The sequence below is a fragment of the Ammospiza caudacuta genome, chromosome 23, assembly GCF_027887145.1.
Source record: "Ammospiza caudacuta isolate bAmmCau1 chromosome 23, bAmmCau1.pri, whole genome shotgun sequence".
NCBI lineage: Eukaryota > Metazoa > Chordata > Aves > Passeriformes > Passerellidae > Ammospiza > Ammospiza caudacuta.
The window spans coordinates 8,208,947-8,227,785 of record NC_080615.1 but is presented as its reverse complement, the minus strand read 5'-3'; the positions used below and the strand labels follow the sequence as shown (position 1 = coordinate 8,227,785).

Below are 18,839 nucleotides of genomic sequence, written 5' to 3'. Positions count from 1 at the left end.
ATAATGCCATCCCCTGCGGCTGGAATGCCATTTCCTGGGCCAGTAATGCCATTTTCTGGGGCTATAATGCCCTTTCCTGGGTCAGTATTGCCATTTCCTGGGCCTGGAGGGTAATTCCAGCGCTGCTGCCCTTGCAGAGGTGCTGCTGCTGGATGCGCTGCCTTTTCGGGAGCAGAGCAGAGCAGAGCGAGCCCAAGGCATGTGTCTGGCTGCCCGCCAGCCCAGCCCATCTCTCCTCTCTCCAGTGCTCCTCTCTGGCTCCCTGAGTCACCATTTGCCGCTCTCCTCTTTAAACTAACGAGGAGACATTTTGCATTTGTGCTTCCTCATGGGCGAAACGCGTCCCTGGCACCGCGGGCAGGGCTGGCAGCTCCTCCCCGGCTGCTCTGTGCTGCCTCATCTCCTCACTCCCAGTCAGGGATGAGCACAGGCCACAGCCAGCCAGAGCCCCTCTGCCTCCTACCTGTCCATCCTTGCCTGGTGAAGCAAACAGGGAATAAATAACCAGCTCCAAGGGGAAGCTGCTTGCCTCTGGAAGCCTTCCCAGAGGAAAAGGGCACTCCAGTTGCCCACTGTATTATTTACCCAATCCCCTTTGTGCCGCAGAAAAAGATTTGCTCTGAGCAGATTAATGGCTCAAGGGGCTGTGAGAGAAATCCCCCGGGATTGCCTGGTTCAGGGGAGAAGGCCAACACCTCCTCACCGAGGAGCACAGGGAAAGGGCTGGGGGCTGTCCTTGCCCGCGGGTTTGGGTGCTGCCCTGTCCCCTCTCAGCGTCCCCATAATATTTCCTGAAAAATCCTCTTTGTCCCGGATCTTCTCCTGGGGAGCTGAGAGGTCTCAGAAAAAAATGAAAAAAAGAATGATCTGATTGCTTGGGAATGTGGTCTGGAAATGGTTTACCAACAGGTGCATCTTTGATCGGTTCCATGTGAATTGTTTCTAATTAGTGACCAATCACCATCAGCTGTGTCGGACTCTGAGGCGTCAGGCACGAGTTTTCATTATCATTCTTGTTTAACCTTGTGATATATCCTTTATCGTTCTTTAATATAGTTTTAGAATATGATATGATATAGTATGATATAATATGATATAATATGATATAGTATGATATAGTATGATATAATATAATATAATATAATATAATATAATATAATATAATATAATATAATATAATATAATATAATATAATATTTCATTATAAAAGTATATAAATATATATTATATGTTATATGTTATATATATTATATTATAAATTATAAAATTATATATATATATATATATGTATGTATAATGTAATATCTCACAAAATAATAAATCAGCCTTCTGAAAACACGGAGTCAAATTCTCACCTCTCACCTCGTCCCAGAAACCTCACACCCCATGCGCAGCTGGGGCGTGGGGCCGTGCAGGTGCGGGCACACGTGGCTGTCCGCAAGCCCCCAAGCCGTGCAGAATAATGCCATTAATGCCATCTGGTGCCCAGACAGAGCTCCAGACACGGCTTTTCCCTCCCTAATCCCCGGCCCCGGAGCCACGGGGGTTCTGTCTGCGGGGTCCCGGGGAGGGAAGGGCTGGGCAGGAGGGGAGCCCTGGGCTCAGGGCTGCGGGACCTGGATGAGGATGGGCTCACCTCACACCCTGCTGCTTTCCCGCCTGCTGGGACCCTCAGCTGCTGCTTTTGGGGGACACAGCCCCACCGGACCCAGTGAGGCACGGCCAGGGCAGTTCCGATGTGACCAAACCCTTCAGTGCTCTTAAACAGGCACTTTGCATAGAATCTCAGGATCGTTTAGTTGCACAAACACCTCTAAGATGGATGGAGTTTAACCATTAACCATTTTCTTCCTTGGTTGAAGGACTCCTGTTCTGCTTGAGCTGTGCAAAGCTGTAACGAGTCTTTATTAGTGGGCCACTGTCAAGTCAAAATTATGCTCCAAAATAATCTCCTTACTGTTTTAAATAAGCACCTCAGATTAGACAAATTGCATGGATTTTGCCTAATAACCTTCCCCCAGCTAATCCTATTTTTCTGTCAATGTCTGACCTCCATCGAAGCCCACACCAACCCCAGAGGTGGTTTCTCCATCCCGGCTGTGCTGGGATGCTCGGGGTCACTGTGGGCAGCCCCTTGCACACCTGAACAAGCACAGTGCCTTCAGGTGAGGGGAGGACACCCCTGAGCTGGGGTTCCTCATCCAAACCTTCCCCAGACTGACAAATGTTCAGTAACACATAATAACAAAGTAATGAGATGGGACTGAACAGAGAAGAAAGGCAAGGTGAAATATTATTATTAGGATTATGTACGACTACTTACTAAAAGCTCTTAAAAAGGCTGATGGTGTTTTCAGGGGAGGAGTCAAATGCATATATTTCTGCATTCCATTTGCTGCAAATAAGCAGCTGTCATTTTGCTGAATTTCAGTAATTCTTGTTATTTATATGCTGCAGCCAAAATGACGTTTAAAACATATTTGGTGTCTTTGCATTTGTGGGTTTTTCCTATTCTCTCAGCCCTTCAATATTCCGAATGATGCAAAAAAAGGTTTTTACAGTTGGGGTTTCACTTTGTATTTCATTCCTGGTAAATGCATTTCCATAAATGCTGCCCCAGGCTGGGAGCGAGCTCCCTCCTGCTGGATCCCTGCCTGATCCCCTCCTTCTCTGCATGGTTGGGGTGCCCAGGGCCCCTTTGTCCCCAGCCTGCAGGGGTTGGGGACAGGCAGCCCTGTGCCCTGCTGTCACTAGGTGTCTGTGTCGGGCCAGCTCTGGCACTCAGAGCCAACCTCCCTCCTCCTCCTCACTCGCCGCCCAATTGCAGGAGAGTTTTGCTCTTTTTTTCCTTTTTTTTTCTTTTTTTTCTTTCTTTTTTTTTTTTTTTTTTTTTTTTTTTTTTAAGGCGTTTCTGGCTGAATCCGAAGCTGAGAGAGCCGAGAGCTCCCGCAGAGCTCCGTGCTTCATCCGAGCCCCGCTCCTGACCCAGAAGGATCATGTTCTATGGAGCTGGGCTGGGCTGACCTGGGCTGGACACCAGTTACCCACTGAGCTGCTCCACCTCTCCCCTTCCCAGCAGGGCAGGCAGGGATTAAAAACAGGGAAAATCCCCCAAACGCTCGGGGAAAAAGATAAAGGCAGTTTATAAAGTGAAAGCAGAGGGAGCGTGAGCGCAAGAAAAGGGAAAAAGAGGAAACGCAGAACGCTGAAATTCTCCGCTTGCCCTCTGCAGGTGATGCCCAACCCTCGCTGGGAAGTCAGGATTGTTCTGCGAGGCAAATGTAACTCACGAGCACCCCCCTTTCTCCTTTCCCTTTTCTCCCATACCTGAGCAGGTGTCAGGTATAGGAACATTACTGCTCTGGAATGTCCCTTTGGCCACTTTGGGGCTGTCCTGGCTGTGTCCCCTGCCAGGATCCTGCCCACCCCAGGGACAGCGCTGCTGCTGGGGGAGCAGCAGGAACCAGAACTGGAGCGGTCCCAACACCTCCCCAGCTCCCAGCACACAGCCCAGCACGGCCAGGGAGAGAATTAACCCCATCCCAACACACAGCCCAGCACTGCCAGGGAGAGAATTAACCCCATCCCAGCACACAGCCCAGCACGGCCAGGGAGAGAATTAACCCCATCCCAACACACAGCCCAGCACTGCCAGGGAGAGAATTAACCCCATCCCAGCACACAGCCCAGCATGGCCAGGGAGAGAATTAACCCCATCCCAGCACACAGCCCAGCTTGGCCAGGGTGCCAGGGTCAGAATTAACCCCATCCCAGCACACAGCCCAGCTTGGCCAGGGTGCCAGGGTCAGAATTAACCCCATCCCAGCCAGACACGAGCACACAAAGAGCCCCGCGGTGCTGCCAGCTGCTGCCTGCGCATCCCAAGGGAAAGGGAGGTGCCGCAGGATCCAGGACTCGCAGCTGGGAGAAGAAACAACCGGAGCAAAGCCAGGGCGGAGGCGGCTGCCCCGTGCCCCGGGCTGCCGGAGCCTTTGCTGGGTCTGCAGGGCAGAAAAGGAGTTGGAGCCGGGCCAGGAGAGTGGGCGATTCAAACGCCTCGGGCGCGCAGTTTAACCTCTCAGAGCTGAACTTTATTAGCCAAGGAACTCTCGCTGGGTCCAAGAGAGGGGGAAGCACGAGGGTAATTTGCCTTCTGGCCCTGCGGGGTAATGGATCCACTGGAGCGGGGTCAGGGGTGGCCGCCGGCCAGGAGTGCTGGGCTTCGGCTGCAGCTCTGCTTCCATGGGGGCACCGCAGCTCTGGAGCTGGGGAGAGCGAGGGGGACATGGCCAGCGTGCCCCAGCCCCTCTCCTCCCGGACAGACCCCCAGGAGTATTTCCCTGGAGCACGAGTACCCCAGAGCATCGCTGCCCAGCACAGGGAGCTCCTACCTGCACCTACAGCTCGTCCTCGTTCCCTTGTCTGTGGAGCAAAAAGGGAGAAGCGTTACTCTGGGCAATGTGGCTGAGAGAGGGGGGAATGGGGCTGAACCCTGGCTCTGTCCAACAGGACTGGAACAGGCAGCAGAGATGAAAACGGTGCAACACCCACCTCCTCTTCTTCCTCCCTCCGCAGTGGAACCGCTGGCCTGGGGGCGAGAGGAGCGACTGAGGCTGAGCCTCCCCCACCCACCCCAGCCACCCTGCAGCCCTGGCACTGCCCACAGGCTCCAGCTGCCCCATGACTGCAAGTGCTGCTGGTTTCCATGCTTTTTTCCCCTAAAATTGGTGAGTACCATCCTTGCAGCAGCTGTGACCGCAGCCACCCTGCACAGAACGGTGCCAGAACACCCTGGCAGGGCCACAGTGCTGACACTGGGTCAGTCTGGGAGCTGCCGAGGTTGGAGGGCTTGGGAACGCTGGCTCCCCTCTCTGGAAATGTCAGAGTTTTCTCTGCTATTTTTAATGAGTGACCTTCCCTCTGAAGCCCGGGCGCTGGCAGGGAAACACAAAATATTTACGTGGTCTCCCTCCCAACTCGCCCTGTGCTGGGAGCGTGCCTGGATGGAAAGTTCCCAGGCAGCCCCGGGGGCAGGCTGTGCCCACCCCTGCTGCTGTGGGCAGGGTTGGTGGCCCCCAGCCCCTTCGCAGCCAGAGCAGGGGCTGAGTGCAGCAGGAGCAGCGCCCAGGGGTGTCCGGCCCACCCAGGCACTTACTGAGGATAATGAGGAGCCCGATGACAAAGGCCACGACGGCGAAGATGAGCCCCCCGTTGCGGATGGTGTCATAGTCTGGGGAGGAGCACGGCCAGGAGGTGTCAGGCCAGCCCCAGGCTCTCGCAGAGCCCAATGCAGGGTATCAGGGGCTGCCATCCCCCTGCCCAGCCCCGGGCACACACTCACCGTAGCTGAACCTGTCCTGGCCCTGCTCAGGCACTTGCTCTGAAAAGAGGAGAAACTCCAGTGAGAGCCACGTCCTCACGGTGTGGAGTGGGAGAGACCAGGACCAGCAAGTGACAGCGCTGTGACCTCCTTGGCACGCAGCTGAGCCAGGAAACCCCTGGGTCTCACCCCGGGAGCTTCAACATCCTGGGCAAATTCACGGCATGCACTGCAGGCTGCATTTGGAGGGTGTTTGTCCTGGGCAAATTCACGGCATGCACTGCAGGCTGCATTTGGAGGATGTTTGTCCTGGGCAAATTCACGGCATGCACCGCAGGCTGCACTTGCAGGATGCTCAGGAGCTCCAGGTGCAGCTGCAGGCAGGACCCGGTGCCCCCTCGGGAAGTGGCACTGCCTGCAGGACTCCAAAGCGGCTCTGTCCCCTCAGAGCACACACTGAACAAGCCCTGGGGCTCACACCTCGCATCAGTGGCACCCCAACAACCCCTCCATGTCACTGAGCTCGTCACCGTGTCACCGCTCCAGCCGCCTTACCTGACAGCTCAGCCCTGTGCCGAGAGCAGCTTGGAAGGAGAAATCACCCCCAGGAGAAGCCAAACTCCTTCTGGCACCGATGTGGAGCTCTGAGGATCCAACCCCGTGCGTGCCCACCCCAAATCCTCACCGAGAGCTTCCCCCGCGGTGGGAGGGACGGGCGCTGCAGGGAGATGTCCCTTACTGTCCTTACCGTCACCCATGGCCTCGGCGTGTCGTCGCTCCGGCGGGCGCCTCGCTCTGCGAGTGGGCACCCACGGGAGCGCGCATTAATTGGGAGACAAACCTCATTAAACATTAATGGCCTCGGTGTAATGTTTATCGCAGTCACGAGGGGAGGCGCAGGGCTCCCGCCCGCCTTTGGGAAAGAGGGAGGGGAGGGCAGGGCAGGGGCAGCGCCCACCGTGCCAGCCGTGCCAGCCGTGGGGAGGGCTGGGCACCCCGAGCTGCGCGTCCTTGTCGCGGCGCTCCCTCCCGTTCCCATTGTCCGCCCTGCTGGGCTTCACCTCCCGCCGCGGCGACCGGCCGAGGATGGGCTCACACACAGGCTGCGACCGCCTTTTGCCGGAGAGGAGCGGGCAGCACGGCCCGTCCTGCCAGCCTGGCACCGAGGGTGTCCCCCTCGGCCGGGCCAGCCCCTCCGTGCCAGCTCCGCGCCCTCCCGGGCCCGGCGGCACCGCGCATCCCTGCGGGCGGTGGGCACCGGGATGCCGCGCCCCTCCCCGGGCGGTGCCAGCCCCGGGCCCGGCGTGGCCAGCTGCCAGCAGGGCTGTGCAATCCAGTTTGCTCTAATCTCGCCATCAGCGAGCGGGAGTCACGCGCTCGAACCGATTAACCCGGCCGGGGGTGGGAGCCGGCCCCGAGGGACGCTCGCTCCCCCCGGCAGGGCTGGCACAGCCCCGGAGCCCCCGGCAGCCCGGCCCCGGTGCCACGGGGCGCAGCCAAGCCCCAGGAGGGTGCTGGCCCAGGTGGGGCCGTCACAGCGGCTCCGCTGTCACCGCTGTCATCGCTGTCACCGCGCCCTGGCAGCGCTCAGCATCCGCCGGAGCGGCGCGCCAGCAGCGCGACACAGCGGCTCCCAAAAACCCAGGGACAAAAGTGCCCGTGGGAGGGTCCCCAGCAGCGCGACACAGCGGCTCCCAAAAACCCAGGGACAAAAGTGTCCGCGGCTCCCAAAAACCGAGGGACAAAAGTGCCCGTGGCCGCGCCTCCAGCACCGTGACACAGCGGTTCCCAAAAGCCGAGGGACAAAAGTGCCCGCGGCCGCGCCTCCATCAGCCGGACACGGCGGCTCCCAAAAAACCCAGGGACAAAAGTGTCCGTGGCTCCCAAAATCCGAGGGACAAAAGCGCCCGCGGCCGCGCCCCCGCGCTCCCTTCCCACGGGCTCCGGCTCTGCTGAGCTGCAGAGGGAGCAGGACGGGGCTCGGCCGGCACAAAGCCCGGCTGCGCTGCCCAGGGCGCTGCCCCCGCTCCCCTGACCCTGGCACGGCGTGGGAAGCTGCCAGGCTGCCCTGGGAACGCCGCGGCCCCCGAGACAAGGCAGGCAGGCACCGATAGAAACGATATTTTATTCCTTCCCCCTTAGGTCACAGCACAGAGCACACCAGCCCTCCAGCACAGCAGCACACTCGCCTATTTAAAAGGAGACACAATAGCTCAGTTTATTTTACAACAGTCAGGGTTTGGCCATTTCACACACCACAGGGAGCTCTTTGTTTCGTGGTAACACCGACGGCACACTGGGGACAGCACCGGGACACACACCGCGACACTCGGGGCCGGGCTGGGGTCTGCCCTGCACGGAGCTCTCTGCAACAGCCAGGACGGAGGGAAGGGACACAACACGAGAGACACGGCCCCTCTGCCTGGCACAGAGGGGACAGAGCTTCCCGGTGCCACCGAGTGATGCCGAGCATGCAGGGACACAGAGCACGCTGGAGGCAGGGCCGCCACAGTGGGATGGACACAGCAGAAACTCCTCTCAAAACCGTCCTGGGGGACAGGATCCCCTTCCCGGCGTGGGGATGGCACCCTGAGGGGTTTCAGTAAAGCCCTGGGGACCCCCCAGTGCTGCCCCACCCAAGCTGGCAGTGCCCGGCCCCAGCCGAGGCTTTACCTGCCCATGGATGAGGGGAAGAGCCAAAAATCACAGGTTTGCCTCTGGCCCATGAGAGGACACAGGGTGACAATGACCTCCGGGCTCAGCACGTTGTCACAGTGCAAGCTCAGGTGTGCAAAAGCCCCGAGGATCACCCAGTGCCACTCGCTGCTGCTCCATGGGGAGAGGGGACAGCTGGCACAGGGGGTGATATGAAACCACCACAGGACAACACACAGCACTGACACGGGTGGCACAGGGGGTGACAAGGCACCAGCAGGGGCAGGAGCACCAGGAGGAGATGCCACTGCCCCTTCTGTGCCACAGACAAGCACAGACAGGATCTCTGGTTCCCTTCAGCCCTCAGACTGTGCCACCCACCCAGCTCTGGCTCATGGGCAGGAGTTGGTGTGTGCTGGTCAGGGAGGTCACTGCTGTGCTGCTGCCCTCACCCACGGTGTCACCGTGCTGGGGACCTCACGGGCTCCTCTAGCCCCACACTTAAAGCAATGTAACACAGGTCTAACAGGGACAGAAACAACTCCTTGGCAGGGAGTGCCCAGCAGGAGAGGCTGGAGAGCTCCCTTCAGCCCTGAATCCAGCACCCCAGTGACCCCAGCGAGGAGGGCAGAGCCATGGGAGGTCCCTGCCTGGCCCACCCCCCACCATGGCTGTTTTAGGCTGGGGCATGCAGGGGGTTATTGCTGAAATGGGGACGGGTGGCCCTGAAATGGCTGGGCAGCTCCCCAGGGCACTGCAGGTCCCCAAGCCCTGCCCAAAGCCAGGGGGGCTGTGCTGCTGGCCCTGGGCAGGGAAGGGGGGTCCCTGACCCACAGACCCCTGTCCCCAGGCGTGGGGGGCACCCCAAAGGGCAGCGACCTGCCAGTCCTACCGAGCCCAAACCACACGCACAGCACGAGGAGGGTGAGGAGAAAGTCACGATTACAACACCAGCAACAACGAGCCCTAGAGGTAAGGATCATGTCACAGCAACGTGGCACACCACGGGAGGCAGAGAGGACGGTGAGCAGAGTTCGGTGGGGTTAGGGACAGAGAACCGGTGCTGGAGCACAGAGGGGACACGGACACGGCAGCCCCGCGGCTCGAGAGGTTCCTGCAGCTGGGGTTTCAGTGTCCTCACAGGCTGCGGGCATCTGCGCTCTGGGTGTCCCTCCTGGGGTCTCTGGCTCTGCGTGGGGAGCAGGGCAGGGGTCAGGCTTTAACCCATTGCTGCCATGGTCAGGCTCTCCCCACCCTGCTGCCAACACCCTAACACCAAAACCGCTAAGGGGTGGAGGAGCAGCAGAAAAGGAAGTGTAACACGAGGGAAAATCCGGACAGATGCTTCCTTTTCCTGCTGGGCTGCCTGTGGACACTCAGGCCCTCACCAGTGCTGAGTTTCCCTGCTGTGGACCCCACCAGTGCTTGCCCCCAGCCCATCCCAGGGATGCAGGGCTGCCCAGTCCTACTGCTCTGCTCAGAGCAGCCATCCCCACAGGCAGCCCCAGCTGCCTCTCCCATCCTGATTCTCCCTCCCATCCTGGCCTGGACTCACAGCATTGGCTCCTGCTCAGTTCTCTGCCTTCGGTGCCGCCGTTGCTGCAAAGGGAAGAGCAGAGGGGTTTGTGGTGCCTGCCCAGCTTTGGGAGGGGGCTGTGGCAGGGGGAGGTGGCACAGGGACCTCAGGACAGTGACCTTACCATTCGAGGTGATCAGGGTCTCTGCCTGAGCCTCCTCGTCCCCCGGAGCCCTGCAAGGAGAGGAGCACGGTGAGGGCAGAGCTGGGCTCTGATGGGGCTGGGGTGTGAGCCCCACCAGAGACTGGGATCTGAGCCCCACCAGAGACTGGGATCTGAGCCCCAGCAGGGCCTGGGGGGGCCAGGACGGTGCAGGGGCAGCAGGCAGAGCTGCTCCCCCAGTCTGGGCCCCCAAAGGGACACCCAGAGAGTGCAGCCCCTCTGCCAGCTGTGAGAGGGAGCCCAGGAGGATCCAGAGGGGCTTTCCGAGGGAGATGTTCCCCACCACTCACCTGGGCTTCTGCTTGAAACTGCACCTGCACCTCCTGCCTGCAAGGGGAGAGAAGACACGTGAGCGTGGCCCAAGGGGCAATGGGATGGGGCCTTTCCCACCACAGGAACGGCCCCTGCAGCCCCACCTGCCAGCCCAGCACCCAGCACCTCCCCAACTCACTGAGGATGAGGAGAATGCCCACGGTGAACAGGACCACGGCGAACACCAGCCCCCCGATCCTCAGGCTCTGGTAATCTGGGAGGGGGGGACACACAGGGCTCATTGCTGCTGGCTCCAGGGAGGGGACAGCTCTCTGCTGCCCACGGCACCCCCACACACTCAGCCACGCTCACTCACCATAGTTAAAGGGATCCTCCTCCTCCTTCTCCTGGGTGGCCACTGCAAACGAGCAGAATGGGGTGTGAGGTGAGGGAGCCCCTGGTGAGCCCTGCCCGCTCCACACAAACCCTGGGGCTCTGGGCTCTCATTGGTGCTGCCCCACATCCCCTCCGGCCCCTTGGGTCCGTGTGGAGGCTGTTGCAGGGTTCCCCAGCCTGTTCCTGAGCTGTGTGGGGGCAGCACGGGCACTCACCGTCTGCCAGGGCTGCAGGCACCAGCAGGGAGCACAGGAAGATGAGCGCGGCCTCCATGGCTGCTGGAGAGAGGGGAGAGAGGGGAGAGAGACTGTCAGCACTGGCACAAGGCCAGGGAGCACGGGGGAGCTGCAGGCAGCCCAGGGCCAGCCCGTGCCATGGGGAGAGCCAGGCTGGTCCTGGCAAACACCCGGTGCCATCGCTGTGCCCAGCCCAGCAGCTCAAAGGCAGAAAGGAAAGGGGTTCAGCAGCCACACAGACTTTTTTTGGAGGCATTTTTGACCGTGTCCACTTGGCATAAATCTCAGTGCAGTCTCGAGTTTGCTCTACAGGCAATGGAGCCAAGAGCCCAACAATCCCACCCTGGGCATCCCTGGAGCACTGTCCAAATGCTCCTGGAGCTCTGGCAGCCACTGTGCCCATTCCCTGGGGAGCCTGGGCAGTGCCAGCACCCTCTGGGGGAAGAACCTTTTCCTAATATTCAACCTAAACCTCCACAGAGACAAAAATAATAAAAAAAGAGGCTGGATTTACAGTTACCCTAGTTTGCTAAAACACTCGAGCCTCAATCCCGCTGTCTTTGGGAGAAGCTGGCATCACTTAACCAGTTTGCTGAATATTTCCAGCCTCTAAACTGGGACAGACTCCATTCACACTTGGGATTCTAATTTTTTTTAATGTGGTTTTCGTTTCAATTAAAAACTTTCTCAAGAAGATTTAAGAGACATCACGGAAGAAGAGGCAAGAAGAACAATTTTAGTTCACTCTTTCTACATCGGCTCTTAAAACTTCATTGGTTTCGAGCATCCCAGGGCTCCCCTCGGCACGGCACGGCACAGCACCCGGCCAGGAGCCCCCGACCCGGTCCCTGGTGATGATCTGTCCCAGTTAGCAGAGCAATTACACCGGCAATGAGGCCAGTGGCCCTGGTGGGACTGAGCTCAAAGACTCGCTCGCCCTCCGGGCTCCCTGCAGCACCAAGGAGAGGCCAGAAATAACCTCGGTGTCCCCTCCTGTCCCTGTCCCTTCACCGGGGACACCCGGCCGGAGCTCGGACCATTCCCCCCGCTCTGAGGATGCTGTGGCCGGGCTGTGACACTCTGGGCCAGCTCGGGCAGGGGGACACGACCCCAGCTGCCCTTGTGTCGCTATAGGACACGAAAGAACACAAGCTCACACCGCTGTTCTCAAGGTGAAGAGAAAAGGGAAGTTTATTTTCTGACTCTAACATTTATAGTTTTTCAAAAGTGACAGCGGATTGGAGGGTGGCAGTGCCACCTCCCCAATGACACTGGTCAAACCAACAGCCCATCAACTCTCTCTTTCTCCATAAAAGAACGCAAAACAATGAGTTATTTACAGAAAACATGTGAGAAAGTTCACTACCAGAATGTCAACATCAGAAGACTTAGAAAATCTTAAAAAAACAGGGTGACACCCTTGGGATGGGCACCTTCACTGTCGGGGCAGCGCTGCTGTGCCCGGGGAGGACATTGCTACCCACAGCCGGCTGCAGCATCGTTCCTGCAGCCCCCAGGGGACAGCCAGGGACAGCCAGGGGACAGCGGGGAGCTGCTCCCCGTCCTGCACTGCAGACCCGGTTTTCTGCAGAGGGAACACCTGGCAGGAGCGGGCTGGGCTGGTGCGGCCCCTCGGAGCGGGTGATGCCAGGCTGGCCCTGTCAGTGTCCCCGCGGCTCCCCGGGGCTCTGCCCGCCGTGTCAGCGGTGCCAGGCGCTCACCCCGTGCCCCGCGCCGGGCTGGGTGCCCATACATGGTCCGGGCCATGGAGAGGGCTCGGGGCTGCCAGGGAGGTTATCGGGAGCGCCGAGTGCTCCGGAGCCGCCGCAGCTGCCGCGCTGGATTAGTGCCGATAAGGAAGGGGCCCTGGACACGGCAGGAATTCAGCTCGCTCGCTGACGAGGCAGAGCGCCGCTCTCCAGAAGCGCCTGCGGAGCCTGACCTGATTCCGCTGCAAGCTCCAACCCGGCCCTGCCCCGCTGGGGTCCCCCAGGTCCTGCCACGGCCCCTTCCCGCAGTTTGTGCTCCACACTCCCCGGACTGGCACAGCGGTGCCCACCTGGGCTGTCCCAGCAGCTCCCAGCGCACCCACAGAGGCAGCCCCGGCCCCTTCTCGGAGTTTGTGCTCCACATTCACGGACTATCACAGCGATGCCCACCAGACCCGGCCCAGTGGTTCCCAGTGCACCCACAGAGGAGGCACCCCCGGCCCCACCGACCCTCCCAGACCCCGCCTTGCTCACCACAGCCAGCGGCATCCCAGGGTGGCTCCCGTCCCTCCCTCCCTCCCACGGTTTGCATTCCGAAGGAGAAGTGTTTACCCGAGCACTGCAGGGTTTCATCCCCCTCTGCTGCAGCTGCTGGGCAGACAAACGCCCTCGTTTGCTGAGATGCAGATTTCGGCGTAATTACCAGCGCTTAGAAACGCACACAAAGAGCCCACAGCTGGTGACACAGTCACTGCGAGCTGCACAAGCCCCTTTTCTTGCGTTGGAAGCTGCAAATTCAGCCACTTTACCCTATGAGGGCTCTGTGTGCGCACAAGGGCTGTGACCCAGCTCTTGTGCTGTGATCAATATTAATTGGCTCCCATATTTCTCAAACAAATCATTCGCCAGATTTTTGCTGTTTTGCTGCTGTTTGCCCACTGCTGGAGCATTCCCTGAAGAACACACTCGGGAAATTTTGTGTTATTTCCTGCCCTGAGCCCCTCCACGTGGCACTGGGCCCTGCCCAGCCATACACACACACCCCACAAAAGCTTTGCTCAGCTTTGTGGCTCCTCGCACGCAGCGCGGCAGAATTCGCTGCTGGGCCGAGCCAAGCACGCAGCACACATATGCTCTTTGTTTTTCCATCTCAGTTCCTAGAATTCACACACTTGCCTGCGCTCAGCCTTATCTCTGCACGAGCGAGCCGCCAGGGCTGGCAGTGTCCCTGCTCCCAAGGCAAACACGGCGCCGCGCAGCGCAAAGCAGCCCAGCTCGCCTCCAAGGGAGCATATGCCTCGCAAAGAGCCACAGGTTTTTTGGGTTGCTCCAAGCTGGCCCACCCACCTCTTCCTGAAGCTGAAATAAAGTGAGAAGAGCGAGCGCTGCTGAGGGTTTGCTGCTCTGCTTGCCTCATGGTGACTCCAGCTGTGCCTTGGCACAGGAACGGAGAGGAAAACAGCAGCTGCCACGTCCCACAGCCCAGATCTTTCCTTGTTTGCTCCCCATTGGTGACACAAAGTTTGGAGTCAGCACGGGCAGTGGCAATGCCTGTGACTCAGCCAAAACAAGGGGGTTTCCTGTTAAAACTGCGAGATCCGGTGAAAAATGGAGAGAGGCGGAGCAGCACCAGAGCCGAGCAGCAGCGCCCAGAACTCAACTTTCCCTCTCATCCCAGCTCAGCCTGCTGCTTTTTGGGGGACACCAGATATGTTCTCACCATCCCTACCCCCATAGAAAAGCCAGTGGCAGGAGGAGGCAGCAGGAATTTGTGAGAGGCTTAGGGGGCAGGAAGCAGCCACACAGAGTGAGGAAGTACACGGAGTTTGCTGTTCTCTGGGAGGATGTGGATGGGAGTGGGTTGGGGTGTCACAGACACGTTTTATGAAAAATCCTTTCCTTAGGAGTTCTCCTCCTGAGAAGCCGAGAGGCCTCAGGAACAAAATGCAAACAATGGTTATCTGCTGCTGTGGAATGCAACAGGTGCATCTGGGATTGGTCTCATGTGGTTGTTTCTAATTAATGGCCAGTTGCAGTCAGCTGGCTCGGACTGTCTGTCCAAGACACAAGCCTTTGTTATTCATTCTTTCTTTTTCTATTCTTAGCCAGCCTTCTGATGAAATCCTTTCTTCTATTCTTTTAGTATAGTTTTAATGTAATATATATAATAAAATAATAAATCAGCCTTCTGAAACATGGAGTCAGATCCTCATCTCTTCCCTCATCCTGGTACCACTGTGAACACGGTCACATTGGGGGATTAACCCAGTGCTGCCAGAGGCCCCATGGTGAGGGTCCCTGCCAGCACAGCCAGTGGTGACACCAACAAGGCCGGGTGACAGGGCAGGGTTGGGGGATTAACCCAGGGCAGGACCTGCCCCATGGTGAGGGTCAGTTCCCCCTGCCAGCACAGCCAGCGGTGACACCAACAAGGCCGGGTGACAGGGCAGGGTGCCACCCTGGCATTGGGAGCCGCCCGCACCCACGCGCGCCACCGATGATTCACAGCCCTGCCACACGCACAGCCACCACTCCCTCCATGCAGAGCACAGCCACCGTTCCTCCTCAGCCTCTTCCTCCTGCAGGATCCCTCCTTCCCATTCCCAGTGGCTTGGTGGGTGTGCGTGCATGCAGCCCAGGCCAGGCGAGGAGCAGCAAATCCGGGCAGACAGAGCCAGTGTCTCCTGCCTGGCTCAGCTCTCTGCAGAGCAGCAAACCCTGCCAGAGCGAGGCAGGTGAATTTGTAACGCCGTTGCATCTCCAAGTCCCCTTTTCCTTTTCATTGTTTTGCATGGCTCTGCCCTGTCAAGTCTCAGCCATCAGAGCGCAGCCTCCGCCTTCCGTCAGGAGTCCTCAGGGCATCTCCCGAAGATCAGAGCCAGTTAAAATCTCTGGTTTCTGTGCAGAGCCCCCCAGACCGTGACAGCGGCGCTCCGTTGCCCGGGGCGGTGAAGAGCGTGCATGTGTGAATGGACATTTCCAGCTCTGCATAGATGGGCTCTTCTGCCATTTCACGTCAGCATCAATCTGCCTATTAATGTGCCTGTTGTTGTGCCTCGTGCTGCTAAATGAGAGAGGAGCGGAGATTTCCAGCCCTCGCCATTCCGGTGTGGATGGCCCTTCCCGAATCTGGTGCTGATTCAGAGGCTGCCTGGCTGGGAGACACGCTTTGCTGCAGTGTGATTGCCTCTTCTGCTGGTTTGGGGTGTCTCTGAACACACCATCCCTCACCTGTGCCCCAGAACTCCACTGGCTTCCTGCAGGGCTTCTTCCAGCCTCATGGACTGACCCGAAACCATTGAAGAGTCTCAGCCGTGTGTGGCTCAGCAGTCCCCAGACCCCCGAGGACACCCCAATGAGGCAGTGAGGTCAATCCTTCACTGGGTGAGGTGCAAACCCTGCTGAGCTTAAGGCTGCCTGGCCAGGGAACCCAGCAGGTACAAAGCATCACCTCCCACAGGAGTCTGCTGCTCCGGATCCCTCCTTATTTGATTAACAGATAACCAAGGGCTGTAAACCTGACCGTGCACCTGCCTGGACCCACCACACCCTTGTTTGGCCACACACCAGCTGAATGAACCCAGCTCTGCAGGGGCATCAGCCAGGAGAATGCCACAGGTGAGACAAAGGAGGGGTTCCCTGGAGGATCCTGGTGGTGAGAGTGCCCCAGACCATCAGAACAGCCTGGCAGAGCAGCAGGGAGCTGTCTGAGGCTCCTGAGTGCGCTGGGTACCACAGCAGGGCCATGCTCTGCAGCACATCAGAGCAGACATTTTCTCCCTTCTCTCCTCTGCTGTCACCACCATGAGCACAAGGCAGGCAGCAGCGCCCAGCAGCACTGCCCCAGCACAGAGTGGTGGGAGGTGGCACAGCCCCTGGCTGGCACAGGGCAGGACAGGACACCTCCCTGCTGCCAGTGCCAGCAGTACCCTCCCCATGCTCAGGGGCACAACAGCTGCAGAGCTCAGCAGCCTCGTCGCACCTTGCAAACACACAAACAGCCTGCAAGGCAAACACGGGGAGCAGCTGGACACAGAGCTGCTGCTTTGCTGTGCCAGGGAGTGCCCTCCACGCCCAGCACAGCCGTGGCTCCCACCATGCTTTACCTGAATGGGCACGTTGAGACAAAGCAGATAGAATTTCCAGGTGAGTGTGGGCCATGAGGCTGATGGGGGGAAGGTGCAGGCAGACTCACACCTTGCAGGCACACGATATCCTCCAGCAGCTTCCACAGGTGGCCTGGCTTGGCGGCCATGGCATCCATGCTGGCAGCTCTCCCCTCCACTCCGCCTGGGAGCCGTGGTCCAGTTGTGCACGAGCGGGGATTCTCCGGGTTTGTCTTTGTTTCAAACTGGGAGCAAAACCACCCAGCGGGGCTGGAAATCCCAGCGGGACCCACCAGCATCCTGGAGCGCTGCGGGCTTGCCAAGATGGGTGCTCCATTCCAATCCACACACGGCTTTCCCCGAGAGGAGAGGCTGCTCCTTCACGCTGCTCATTCACATCCACACAAACCACCTGTCACTCTCCCTCCCACAGAAATATCCCTGCGAGATCCAAGTTCCACCACATGGACTCCAAAACCCGTTTCTTTGGAAGCATTAATCACACACCCTGAGAGACACACGCCGCTCTTCCCTTCCTCCCTCCCTCCGTACGCCTTCCCGGGCTGAGCGCTCGGCTGTTTACGCACGGTGTTACTACAACACGGAACAACAGGAGCCACAGCGCTGCCAAGGGCTGCCGGAGCGGGATCCCCCGGCTCCCCCGGCTCCCCGGGATCCCCCCGCTGCCCGGGATCTCCCCGGGATCCCCCGGTTCCCCCCAGCCCTGCACAGCACCGCCCGTGCCCGGCTCTCCCCGCGGTGGTCGCGGGCGGGGCATCCCCCCCAGCACGGGGGGCTGGTAACCAGGCAACGGTGGGCTGAGGGAAAGCGCGGTACCCGGCGTTGCCATGGCAGCCGCCGGGGCCGGGATGCGGGCGGCGAGGGGCGATGCCCCGGGGCAGCGGGGGCGGGGGCGCTGGCAGCGGGCCGGGCTCGGTCCCGCAGCCGCTACCGGGGCTCGCACCCCGAGCGGCGCTGCCGGGCGCACCCCGAGCCCCCCGTTCCCTCCCTCCTTTCCTCCCCACCGCCCCCGAGACCCCTGGGCGGCCGGACCCACCTGAGCTGGCCGGGCGGAGCCGGGCCGAGCCGGGCTGGCCCCGCGGCTCCGGGCGGTGCCGGGGAGCGGAGCGGAGCGCGGAGCTCGGAGCGGGGCTGCCGCACAAAGGGGAGCGGGCGGGCGGGGCGGGGGCGGCGCTGCGGGGCGGGGGGCGCGGGCAGCGGCGGGGGCGCGGCCAGCACGGCCCGGCCCCCGGCGGCTCCCTGAGCCCCCCAGAGGAAGGCACGGGATGCTCAGGGGGATGGGGCAACTCTGCTCCGGACACTGCTGCGGTGTCCGGTCTGGAGAGGAGACGCTCCAGGGAGAGCTCAGAGCCCCGTCCCGCGCCTAAAGGGGCTCAGGAGAGCTGGAGAGGGACTGGGGGCAAGAAATGGATTGGAGAGACAGAGGGAATGGCTTCCACTGCCAGAGGACAGGGTTAAATGGGATAAGGGGAGGAAATTCTTCCCTGTGTGGGCGGTGAGGCTCTGGCACACAGGGTGCCCAGAGGAGCTGTGACTGCCCCGTCCCTGGAAGTGTCCAAGGCCAAGTTGGACAAGAAATGGATTGGAGAGACAGAGGGAATGGCTTCGATTGCCAGAGGACAGGGTTAAATGGGATATGGGCAGGAAATTCTTCCCTGTGTGGGCAGTGAGGCTCTGGCACAGGATGCCCAGAGGAGCTGTGACTGCCCCGTCCCTGGAAGTGTCCAAGGCCAGGTTGGATGGGGCTCAGAGCAAGCTGGGATAGTGGAAGGTGTGTCAGGGATTTGGAGCTTGATGGCCTTGAAGATCCCTTCCAACCCAAAGCATTCAGTGGCTCTACAGCAGTCAGGGTGCCTGCAGGGTGCAGGTGAAGGGAAATGCTCACCTGGCTGTGAAACCTCCCTTCCCACAGCCCAGCAGGCCTGGACTCTGCCCTGAGCTGTGCTCAGAGCCAGGAACAGGCTGGGAGCTCAGAAAACACGCACAGAGGGATTGCAAACACAGCACAGAGCCCCTGCTGCCTCCTGAGAGCTGGGAAAGGGGTGCCAGGCTGCCAGGCCAGGGGCACAGCTCACAGGGCTTCAGTCACATCACTCAGCCCATCTCAGGGCAGGGTGGGCAGCAGGGCCACGTCCAGCCTGGCCTGGCTCAGTGTCAGGCACACCCAGGACCTGGTGCCTGCCCTGCATCCAGCAGCACCTGGCACAAAACCAGACCTGGAGTGGCCAGGGCAGGTCAGGAACCAGGGCACGCTCCAGCCAGCCAGGACAGCACGCTGTGTGACAGGAGGGCTGTGCAGAGCTCTGAAAGCCCCGACACAGAGCTTTGTGGCAGGCCCCAGCTCTCCCATCACACAGCCAGGCGTGCTGGGAGCAGCAGGAAGGGCAGGAGATCCTTGGTCAGTG

At 59.8% G+C, this 18,839-nt stretch overlaps 2 protein-coding genes across 6 annotated transcripts; both read right to left on the bottom strand.

Moving 5' to 3' along the window:
- Nucleotides 1-4,069: 4,069 nt before the first annotated feature.
- Nucleotides 4,070-6,166, bottom strand: FXYD2 (FXYD domain containing ion transport regulator 2). Its single transcript, XM_058819004.1, is given in 7 exon segments — nt 4,070-4,265; nt 4,392-4,422; nt 4,552-4,588; nt 5,156-5,230; nt 5,342-5,380; nt 6,069-6,096; nt 6,098-6,166. Coding segments are annotated over 6 exon segments (273 nt in total). The 3' UTR covers nt 4,070-4,265; nt 4,392-4,397.
- A 1,346-nt stretch (nt 6,167-7,512) lies between these two features.
- On the bottom strand, nt 7,513-17,577 carry FXYD6 (FXYD domain containing ion transport regulator 6). Of its 5 annotated transcripts, none has more exons than XM_058819002.1 (8): nt 17,471-17,577; nt 10,578-10,637; nt 10,343-10,384; nt 10,166-10,240; nt 10,005-10,041; nt 9,676-9,725; nt 9,531-9,574; nt 7,513-9,164 (listed from the first exon to the last, which is right to left on the bottom strand). In XM_058819002.1, the coding sequence occupies exons 2-7, from the start codon at nt 10,633-10,635 to the stop codon at nt 9,546-9,548; spliced, it is 291 nt and encodes a 96-aa protein (XP_058674985.1). In that variant the 5' UTR covers nt 10,636-10,637; nt 17,471-17,577; the 3' UTR covers nt 7,513-9,164; nt 9,531-9,545. The 5 variants fall into 5 exon arrangements, with proteins under 5 accessions (XP_058674985.1, XP_058674984.1, XP_058674982.1 ...); XM_058819001.1 differs by having other exon boundaries at nt 10,578-10,640; nt 17,471-17,572; XM_058818999.1 differs by lacking the exon at nt 17,471-17,577 and adding an exon at nt 13,655-13,847 and having other exon boundaries at nt 10,578-10,640.
- Nucleotides 17,578-18,839: the final 1,262 nt, after the last annotated feature.

What these genes read in the sequence shown, in the direction of transcription:
- FXYD6 (XM_058818999.1), bottom strand. Translation starts at nt 13,724, where the DNA reads ATGAGGCAAGCAGAGCAGCAAACCCTCAGCAGCGCTCGCTCTTCTCAC. An exon ending in GGAGGATCCCTTTAACTATG is followed by an intron (nt 10,241 to 10,342) that starts GTGAGTGAGCGT and finishes CCCCCCTCCCAG; the next exon opens with ATTACCAGAGCCTGAGGATC. An exon ending in AGTTTCAAGCAGAAGCCCAG is followed by an intron (nt 9,726 to 10,004) that starts GTGAGTGGTGGG and finishes CTCTCCTTGCAG; the next exon opens with GGCTCCGGGGGACGAGGAGG.